Source organism: Dama dama, chromosome 20 (genome assembly GCF_033118175.1).
Source record: "Dama dama isolate Ldn47 chromosome 20, ASM3311817v1, whole genome shotgun sequence".
NCBI lineage: Eukaryota > Metazoa > Chordata > Mammalia > Artiodactyla > Cervidae > Dama > Dama dama.
The window spans coordinates 18,092,436-18,103,258 of record NC_083700.1 but is presented as its reverse complement, the minus strand read 5'-3'; the positions used below and the strand labels follow the sequence as shown (position 1 = coordinate 18,103,258).

The window sequence follows — 10,823 nt, the reverse complement described above, 5'->3', positions numbered from 1 at the left end:
ATCAAACCCGCATCTGCTACATTAGCAGACGGATTCTTAACCGCTGAGTCACCCGCTGTTGTTCAGTCGTTCAGTTGTGTCTGACTCTTTGTGACCCCATGAATTGCAGCATGCCAGGCTTTCTTGTCCTTCACTGGAGAAAACCAGACAGGCACCAGAGAAACCTCATATAGGGAAAGTACTCAGTAACAATTAACTATTATTTGTTAAAATATCTCTTCGCTGGTCTCCCTGCCCCTACTTTACCCCCTCTTAATCTTTTCCATGTGGCAAAATAAGTGAAATTTTTCAAAATGCAAATATGAGCACATCACACACCCAAGTGCACACACACACACGCTCACATTGCTGAAAAAAACCATTCAGTGGCTGCCAATCCTTAACATGTCCCTGAGGGAACTCTCCAGCCTCATCTTGTTATTGGGCTTTAGCCACACTCACTTCCCCTCAGTAAAAAGGAGCTTTCTGCCACAGAACCTTTGCATATGATGGTCTTTCTATTTGGGTAGCACTTCTTCCCCTCAACTTTATTCTCACAGTCTTCCCCTTGCCTGGATAACTTTTGCTCATTTCTTAAATCTCAAGAGTCACTTCCATAAGGACACTCCCCACTCCCAGACTAAATCAAGTTTCTTTGTTTAAAAATACTACAGGGAATTCCCTAGTGGTCCAGTGTTTAGGACTCAGTGCTTTCACTATCATGACCCAGGTTTGATCCCTGATCGAGGAACTAAGATCCCACAAGAGGCCTGATGTAGGAAAAAAAAAAAAAAAATTGCTGTAAATATGATCCCTTGGCAGTTGACCTCAGTTTGTAATCATCCACTTGTTTGTGTGATTGCATGGTTATTTGTTGTCTTCTCTAAACTGAAAGTCCCATAAAATCAGGAATCATATTTTTCCTTCTCTTTTTACTGCACTATCTACTGTGTCTGGCACATACAAGTACTATATTCTTTTTTTTTTTTAATTTTTATTTATTTTTTTTGCCCACACTGCTGGGATGGAACACACGCTCCTTACCCTCCTTAGAGTGGAAGTTCGAATTCTTAACAACTGGACCAGGGAAGACCCTTAAGTGCTATGCTCTGAATGAGTGAATGAATAAATAAATGAATGTGTCCTCAGCAGAAGCAACCACGACCACCATCCAGGGCCTATAAGGGGCTTAAATGCTTCATAATCACTGGGGCCAAGACACAGACCAGAGCCTCTGCCCTTTGGGCAGGCCACACAGAGTTAGTAATAGCAGGGGCCTGAGCGGCAGGTCGGCTGGTCAGATCAGCAGTGTGTCTTTAACTAAGTCACGTCACTTCTCTGAGCCTCGATATCTTCATCTGTAAAACATGGATTATGATTCCTGTCTCATAGGGCTGCCAGGAGGACCACAAGAGCCTTGGATGAGAAAAGTTTTTTTAAACTTTTAACACTGGACTTACAGAAAGGATTGTTTTGTTTTCTGAAAGGGACTTTACTAGGAATACAAATGGAAAGGAAAACCAAAATGTATAGGAAATACAAAAGCTGACCCAGGTGATTTTGGTGTTCTTCCCCTAATGTGGCAAGACAAGCCAGGTTCTCACCCTGTAGAATGACAAACCTGGTGTCAGATGGATTTGATGGGCACAATGTATTGGGTACCCACCTCCTTAGTCCCAATAGTTTAGACACTAGGCCAGGCCAGTGTGAGACCCCAGACAGAGGGACCCTTCTCAGCTCCACTGTGGGACCCCCACAGGGACCTGTTTCTGGCCCCCGTCCTGCTCTGCTCAGGCCCTGCTCAGGCCATCTGGTCCCTGGACTCCTGGGTGAGGGAGAAAGCCTGGCCCTTTGCTGACCCAACACTCCCCAGGGAGGCCTCCAGCTGAGCTGCCTGACCTCGAAGCGGCTGCTTTTGTTCCTGTGGGGCCTTTCTGGCTCCAGGCCCTGGAGCCCAAGCAGTGACTGTTGGTAAGTTTCTCTGACCTCCACTGAAGTTCAGCATCATCTCCAGTCCTCTAGGGTTACACTCAGAACCCTCTAGAAATAAGCCACTAACTGGGGTCACACATCTGCTCATTTCCCACCTGCTGTTCTAAACTCTTGATGGGTAAAGTGTTGGTCCCCAGGCACAAACCAGGGGCGGTGAAGGGAGCTCTATTCTGAGTTGCCTCCGGGATCTTTCATGGTGGCATCCTCACACCTTAGGCTTTAAAGAACTACCACATCAAGTCCTTGGCAAAATCTTGTACACAGAAAACTACAAAAGATTGCTGAAAGAAATTAAGGAAGTCACAAATAAAGGGAAAGACATCCAAAATTCATGGATTGGAAGACTTAATATAGCTTAATGTTCATACTATCCAAAGTGAACTAGAGATTAAATGAAATCCCTATCAAAATCTCAATGGCATTTTTTTCAGAAATAGAAAAAAAACTATCCTAAAATTCATATGGAATCTCAAAGGACCCCAAGTAGTCAAAACAATCTTGAGAAAGAAGAATAAAGCTGGAGGCCTCATACATCCTGATTTCAGAACACATTACAAAGCTACAGTAATCCAAACAGTATGAACTGGCAAAAAGACAGACATACAGGCCAATGGGCCGGAATGGAGAGCCCAAAACTACACCCTCACATATTTGATTGAATGATTTTCATTAAGGATATCAACACCACACAATGGGAAAGTGATAGTCTCTCCAACAAATGGTACTAGGAAAACTGGATATTCATACACAAAGGAATGAATTTGGACCCTTACCTTACACCATATACAAAAATTAACTCAAATGGGAACCTAAACATAGATCTGAAACTATAAAACTCATAGAAGAAAACTTAGGGAGACATCCTCATGACATTGTAACAAGCAAATATTCCTTGACATCAAATACTTTGGCCACCTGATAGAAAGAACTGACTCATTGAAAAAGACTCTGATGCTGAGAAAGATTGAAGGCGGGAGGAGAAGGGGACCACAGAGGATGAGATGGTTGAATGGCATCACCGACTCCATGGACGTGAGTTTGAGCAAGCTCAGGGAGTTGGTGATGGACAGGGAAGTCTGGCATGCTGCAGTCCATGGGGTCGCAAAGAGTCAGACACAACCAAGCGACTAAATTGAACTGAACTGATGACACCAAAAAAAAGTAACAAAAAGCAAAAAAAGAAAAACAAGTAACAAATAGACAAATGGCACCATATTAAACATATAGTTTGACCACAAGCTCATATAAGGCAGGTCACTTTTAGGAGGTTGAGGATCTGTAATGGATTCCAATAAAACTGTAAAACTGTTTATGACTGTGCATCTTTTAAAAAATCTTAAACCTTGGGGTACACTTCCTGGGGTTGAAAACCACTGATCCAGAGCCCTGCAGGCTGGACCTCCTGCCCTATTTCTCCTGGGGGCATGTGCTGTCTTCCCACGGCAGGGAAGAAACACAAAAGCTGTCATTGTCCCCCACATCAGGTTAAGACCCAACTCTGGCCTCCCACACCCCTCTTTCTTTGCACCCCACTTCCTCATCCCATAAACTTCTCTGTGTATTAGAATAATCTATTGATGAGAATTCAGTATCTCAGTCCTACTCATGACTCAACATGAGAATCGTGGCCCCTCTCTCCTGGAATTGCAGTGAGGACTAAATGGGACGCACTGTGTGCCCAGAAGTTGAATGTGAGCTGTGAGGGCCTAGAGGTAATGACATGTGACCTTGGCCCTTCACGGAGGAGGGAAGAAGTTGCTGACCGCACCTGCAGGGTCCCAGAGTCCTTCTTTCTTCCTCTGCCCTTGGGGTTTCTCATGAGATTCCCCCTTGCCGCTCCCTTGCCTTAGGGCCCCTTGCCTTAGGGCCCCCTGGCAAAGATCACCAAAACAGAAGGAGGTTCCAAGGAGTAGAAAGGCTTTAATAAACATGACAAAGGGACTGGGTGAGGGGGAGGAAAACTCTAGATCCAGCCTTTTTCCCATTTCAGTGGCTGAAGAGGAGGGAGGGGGCTCGACCCTGTTCCCAGACGCAGAGGCAGCTGGAGGACAATCCCTGGAAGTCTCCTCTACCCAGCAGAGGGGCTGAGGGGAGAGCAAGAGAGAAGTCCTTGCTGGTGCTGCCAGGAACCCAGAGACCTGAAGCAGCAAGCTGACCTCTGAGGTCAGGAGAGGCCCGGAATCAGGCGGGAACATCGGAAGTCAGAAGGGTAGACGGACTGAACAGGTAGGGAAACTCATGGGTCCCCATACAGCATTGTCACAGAGGGGCCCCAGGGTCCGCTGGCTCCAGGGACTGAGACCCACAGAGAGGCACCCCCAGGCTGAGACACTCACAGAGGGGCCCTGACGTTTCCCCTTACCCTGTTCGGCTAAGGTCCGAAGAGGGTCTAGAGGGAGAAGAGAGGACAGGGGCCTGGGTGGGCAGAGGAGCCTAAGGAGGGAGCGTAGGAAGGGCATGGGGGGCAGGGACGGCGGGAGGGGGCTTCTAGCTGCTGTTCTGCTGCTCCTGCTGGCGGATAAGGTTGGCGATAGGACTAGTGATGCCGCCTATCAAGGTCCAGTACTCGTCAAAGCTGATGCGTCCGTCGTGGTTGGCATCCAGGTTCTGGATGAGCTTGTCAGCAGCCTTTCGGTTCCCCGTGTCCTGGGGGAGAATCAAGGATCAGCAGTGCTAATGTGGGGCTACAGCAGCCCCAGGAAGGACCCCAGGCCTTTGGAAAATGGGAACAGATCCCTCACTGGCTCAGGCCTGGGCACGCTGAAGACAGAGGCCTGGGTGGAGTTGAGACCCTGGTTTGTGGTGGGGGGTAACTCTGAAAGGACCGAGAAAGCAGTGGGGAAGGATACCCAGAGAGGACAGGGCTTTGGGGGCTGAGGAGGGGTGGGGGTGAGGAAGTCCAGGCCCTTGGGTGGGGGGAACCTCACCGTCAGCATATGGTTGAGCTCTTTCTGAAGCATCTTCCGGAAGCTGCTCTTGCTGATCTTGTTCTTGACCAGGCTGTGCTTGGAGACGTATTTGTAGAAGTTTTCCACCAGGATGACCACCGCCTTCTCCAGCTCCGTGTATGAGTCTGCCATCTCACTGCCTCACGCCTCACAGGGCCTGGGTGCCAGGATGAGGGGGAGTGAGGACACCTCACAGACCACAGCTCTGCCTAGGTCTCCCAGCCCCTGTCCTCCCGCTGGGCCCACACCCTGGAACCCTGGCCCCCCATGCTGGCCAGCCAGACCCCGGACCTCGGGAGGAGGGAGGAGGCAGAGAAAGGAGAACCCAAGAACCAAGGGTGGACGTGGAGGTGGGCCTGGAATGAGAACTATGTGTCTCCTCTCATCCAGGTGATCTCCGGCTCAACCGCCTCAGCAGGTTTTCCAGGCCCTTCCCCAGCCCCAGGCACTGGGCTTGTCAGAGCCCCAGAGAGAAGAGAGGATCCGTGGGAAGACAGTGAGTGCCAGCGCCCATCCCTCTGCCCTATCCATACCCGGCCTACCCAGGGTCCCTGCCCCGGGAACAACTACAGGTAGAAATTGGTAGGATAGGCCAAGGGGGCTGGGGAGGGACAGGAGCCATGTCCGCCACTCCCCGGGTGGCCCGAGACCTGGCCCCAGGCAACAAAGCAGGAGGCGTGGACCTAGGATCTCCCTAACCCTTCAGCTGGGCTCCAGGATAGTACGTTCAGGGTCTCAGGCCATGGCTGTCCTTCTCTGGTTAAACAAGGTCCTGATCCACCAGGTCAGGCTTTGTGCAGGCCCCCAGCCACCTCCGGCTAGCCTAACCTCCCTCATACCCACCTTGAAATATACAGCAGGATCCAAGGATGTACCCCCCCGCACCCCCGCCACCCCTTTACCTAAGGAGGAGCCAGGCCTGGTCCTGCCCCAGCTGGAGACAGCTGGAGATGGAGCCTCCGCAGCCAGCCAGAGGCTACACACGTCACCCCCTCGCCCCAGGACAAAAGGCACTCACATTCCGAGCGGATACAGCCAACAGAATAACAGGATATGAGGGGAGCAGGCGGATCTACTCTGTGAGTCACCGCCTATGCCCAGAGCCCCCCCAAGTGAACCCTGGCAAATGAGCCTTCCCTCCCACCCCCAAGCCAAGGATGAGTTGCAGCCGCCTTGCCCATTGGTCCAGGCTCTGGAAGGTGGACACCGTTATCGGGGCATCCCATGGTTTGCTTTGGAAGGGAGGTCTGCTTCCCCGGGCCCCACCACAGCTCCTACCCCTGCCACCTGCTCTCTAATCCCCTCTTGGCCATCCATCCCTCTTCCTGTGCCCTTTACCCTGCCCTCTCCACCTAGCTGAAGCCTGCCCAAACCGCACCTCCTGGGGAAGGTTGCCCTGAACCTTGCCTTCAGTACTCCCCTCCCCTGACTCCCACAGACTCTCAGCCGATGTTGGCTGGGCCCACAAGCTAGTGTGGCTGCAATCTCTTCTAGGATCTTCTCTCCTCAGACACCAGACATTCCTTGAAGCAAGGATGGTGTTTCTTACATGCAGTCATTGTGTTTCCTGAACCAAACAGTAGGGCACGGAGACTTTGGGACCACTTTTTAAAATTCAAGATATACAACCACCCTGCTTTTAATCTCTGCATCTCCCCTCGCCCACATGACCTGGTCAATGCCTTGCTCAAGGTAGAGGTTCTATAAATATTCCACCTTCTTCCAGCCCTGACACCAGGTATCCAAGGTCCCTGACCATCCTTCTAAGACGTCTCTTCTATGAAACTGCTTCTAAAGGAAGGGTGAGATTCAGACGGACAAAGCCAGGATGCAGGAAGGAAGGAGAGTTGAGAGGGAGAGGGGTCAGGCTGAGGCAACTCTGACCAGGAATTCTCCCCTTCTCTCCCCTGCCTCATCTACCTGACCATCTGGTCTGTGGCCAGAGGATGAAAAATGGAACCAGAACTGTAGGAAACCATACTCTTTTTCCAGTGAAAGTGTTAGTCGTTCAGCTGTATGCAACTCTTTGCGACCCCCTTGGACCATATATAGCCCTCCAGGCTCCTCTGTCCAAGGAATTCTCCAAATAAGAATACTGGAGTGGGTTGACATTCCTTTCTCCAGGGGATCTTCCTGACCCAGGTCTCCCACACTGCAGGCAGATTCTTTTCTATCTGAGCCACCAGGGAAGTCCTCCTTATTTATTGTGTGTAATTGTGTGGTTCAATGTTTACACCTTTGTAAGACTTTCATACAAACGCTCTAACATTCACAAATGAAGACAAAAATGTTTCAGTCCATGAACCGTCTGCCTTCCTGCCTCTGGATGGGGAATGGCCCAGGCCTCTGACCAGTATTCCTGAGGATTCCTGAAGCTGCACTCATGTCAGCAAGAATTTTATCAACTACTTCCAACTAGCCTTGGGAGTGGGGAGAAAGTTCAGAGAAGCCCCGGCTTTACCCATCCCAGACCTCGTTCCCCAAGTGAGGAATCCTGTGGGAAATACGAATAGGAAAGGGAGGGACTCCCCTGGCGGTAGGATGGATGAGAATCCGCCCACCAATGCAGCGACATGGGTCCGATCACTCTTCCAAGAAGATTCCACCTGTAGCAGAACAACTCAGCCCAGGGAGCACAACTACTGAGCCTGCATGCTCTAGAGCCTGACAGCCGCAACTACGGAAGCTCTCCTGCCTTGAGCCTGAGCTCCATAACAAGAGAAGTCCCCACAATAGGAAACCTGAACAGCACAACTAGAAAGTAGTTTGCACTCGCCCCAACTAGAGAAAGCCCATGCACGTCGACAAAGACCCAGTGCAACCATAAGTAAATAAATAATTTAAAAAAAAAAAGGAGAGCAAAGCGAAAGAAATGGGTTTGGGGCAATGTGCCTCTGTCCCTCCCCCCACAGGTCACCCACTCCCCTCCCACCACCTGCCTTCTTGGAGCCTAGCCTGCCCTTCCTTTTTACCATGTCTCAGCCTCTTCCTGGCAAGACATAGGTGAGCTCCTAGGAGACATCTCAGCACCTACTGTCAAGCACACAGTCACCCAGAGAGGTGGGCTTCAGATCCCAGGCTCCCCAAAATTCCCCACCCCACCTTTAGTCAACTGGACAATGCTGGAGTTAAAAAATGCTCTTCTGAAGTTTTTCTGAAGGAAAGATATCAGAGGCTAATAGTCAGGTGTCATCACACCTCCCTCCCCTGGGGGCCAGGAGACAGGCTCCGTCACTACACCCCTGCCAAGGTCACCTGACCCTCCTGCCTATCCAGTCCTCCCACCAACCAGGCCAGAGGGTCCCCAGACGAGGGGCTGGGGGGAAGGGAGGAGGTGCAGGAGGTAACTCCTGCACTGACTTTCCTCTAAGCAGATCCTGAGAGTGATGGAGGAGGTGGACAGGACAATACAGCCTTCCAAAAAAGCAGGAATAGAAGGACTCATCCTCCAAAGGACCCTCTCAGCTGGGGCCCCCAACCCGCCGGCAAAGTTCTCATTGTCTTTACCTTGGCTGATTCATCATTGAGCAACCGAGAGGCCCCCACCCCCACCCCGCCCACCTCAGCCCAGCTTGCTGACTTCTCCAGAAGCTCAAATTGCCCTGACACCACCTTCCTGGGTCTCAGTCACTTCAGCCCCACCCTCTCACCCCCAGGCGCTGGGCCCCACCCCTCCAAGGGCCTCTTCTTCACCCCCTCATCTTTTTAACTCCCCAGTCCCCTTCCACATGGAGCCCACGCCCTCTAAAACTCAGCTTTTCTTCCCCACTCCACACATACCTCTGGAGTCTTTAAATTGTTCCCATATCCCTTTGGGATATGTCCCTAGACTCCTATCGCTCCTAGTCATCTCCCTTCTAGAGCCTGGTCCACCCTCAAGCCTAAATTTGGCATTCTCTGCATCCCTTCCATTGACCTCACTCCTGTATCCACCATTCATTTGCTTACTCATTCATTCATTCACTCATTCATTTCTTTCTTAATTCACTCATTTGCCCCAGCTCTCTGCAAAGCACAGGAAGGTACAATCTAACACCAGGCTGGTAATGCTTTATTCTATATGCAAGGCTGTTCCAAACTACTTCTCCAACCTCTACAACTCCACTCTCTGTTCCCCCTCCTCTAGCTCTTTCCCCAGTCCCAGAAGCTAATATCTCAAACAAGTGTCCCTGCCTCACCCCTCCTCACCCTCACAGAACTCACAGCCATCTAATACACAAATATACACAATCATAATAAGCAAGGAATTCTGCCATTTCTGATCCTCTCTGCTTGGGTGACCCATCTACCTTCCGAACGCTTCTGCTTTCAGAGTGTGTAGCTGGAGGAAGAAACCTGTTCATCTGAATCTTTTTTTTCCAGACAAGTAACGCTGGAGGAGTTTGGTGTGGACACACACACACCCTACTGCACTTGGCCTCACCAACACCCAGACGGCGCCTCTCTAGTCGACATGGGGAAAGTGTGAGCCCCACTCCCCAGCACTCCAGGGCTCCATCTCCCAGCATCCCTGCCCTCACCCCCACCCTCCTGGACAGGGCAGGGAGGGGAATGCTCCGTAGGGCAGGTGGCTCCACCGAGCAAAGCGAGTCAAGCCAGAACCTGCCTGGGTCCTTAGGTAGAGGAGAAGCTGCCCAGTTTCCCAGCCCCTCTCCTAGAACTAGGGCTGCAGGGGGCCTCATCCAGGTTTCTCCTGGTCTCACGGCCCCTCCCAAGGAACAGCTCCCAGAGCACGTGGGGCCAGCCACATCTGGGACCTGCCGGAGTCAGAGGTACAGAGAAGCCACCCAGGTGCTGCCTCCCCTCCGAGGACTGCTCTCAGACCCCCTGGGCCCTTGCTGGCTCCTCCTGGACCTCATCACCTGTCCCAGGACACGGCCCTCAGAGCCCAGAGAGGCCTGTGTCCAGGGTCTGGCTTCTCCCCAGCCCCCACCAACACACATCTGCCCTGAACTGTGGGGGGAAATCAGAGCAAAGCTCCTTAACACTTTGCCCGGTGGCCCAACCCGGGGAGAGGATCCCAGGCAGCTGCTGGGCTGGGGAAGGGGGTCTCACCACTGCATCCACTCCTTCTGAAGGCCTCTCCAGCCCCCGACCTCACCAGAAACCTCCATTCCCAAACTGGCCTTTGGGGAAAGTTAACAATTGACGAAACCTTCCTGCTCAGTCTCTGCAGGGCCCCCCTCCTCAGGCCCCCTTCGCCGCCCCTTTTCCTGGCCTCCCAAGCCTGCGGGGGCCCCTCCGGCAGCCCCAGACCTCCCAGGACGGGCCTGGGGTGCTCACCTGCCTTCTCGGTCCACTTCCTCTCCTGCGGGGCTCTGGGGCCTGGGCTCTGGCACTGCCAAGCAGCTCCCCGCGCTCAGCCCAGCCAGGACTCCTCCCCGCTGCACTCCCAGATTCTGTCCCACTCCCTCCCGGCCCTGCCTGGCGGAGCTGGCTCGGTGGGGAGGTATAGAGACTGAGCTCCCTCTCGACTGGGCCCTGGGGTTGGGCCCTTGTTAAAGGGATACACACCTTTTTTAACACCCTTCCGCCCCCACCCCAGAGGGAGTGGTAGAGGTGGCGCTCCCCCAACCCCACCCTCCTAGTCCCACGGGCTCTGAGCAGAATTTACAACTTCGAGAAAGGGAGGGAAGGACAGTCACCTGCCCTACTCACCTGGGGTCATTGGGAGCCCAGTTTCAGCAGCCCCTAACAGACAAGTTCAGTTAGCATTCCAGGCCAGCCTGGCTGGCCACAGAAACTATGACTGTTTGGGGTTTCAAGAGTAATGCCCATTTCTGTCGGCTCCAGTCAGAAGGACCCAGAGTGTGGCTCCTAGTCTTCCCCATTCAGGGCAGGCATCCCTAGGACCTCATGTGCAACAGAGAATTCTGGAAACAACCCCTGCATCCCTTTCTCTGA

General features: G+C 52.3%; 1 protein-coding gene across 2 annotated transcripts; it reads right to left on the bottom strand.

The window, feature by feature from the left end:
• Nucleotides 1–3,871: 3,871 nt before the first annotated feature.
• S100A16 (S100 calcium binding protein A16) lies at nt 3,872–10,397 on the bottom strand. 2 transcript variants are annotated; one of them, XM_061120782.1, is made up of 3 exons: nt 10,203–10,397; nt 4,899–5,076; nt 3,872–4,617 (listed from the first exon to the last, which is right to left on the bottom strand). In XM_061120782.1, the coding sequence occupies exons 2-3, from the start codon at nt 5,049–5,051 to the stop codon at nt 4,459–4,461; spliced, it is 312 nt and encodes a 103-aa protein (XP_060976765.1). In that variant the 5' UTR covers nt 5,052–5,076; nt 10,203–10,397; the 3' UTR covers nt 3,872–4,458. The 2 variants fall into 2 exon arrangements, with proteins under 2 accessions (XP_060976765.1, XP_060976766.1); XM_061120783.1 differs by lacking the exon at nt 10,203–10,397 and adding an exon at nt 5,822–5,955.
• Between the last annotated feature and the right edge of the window lie 426 nt (nt 10,398–10,823).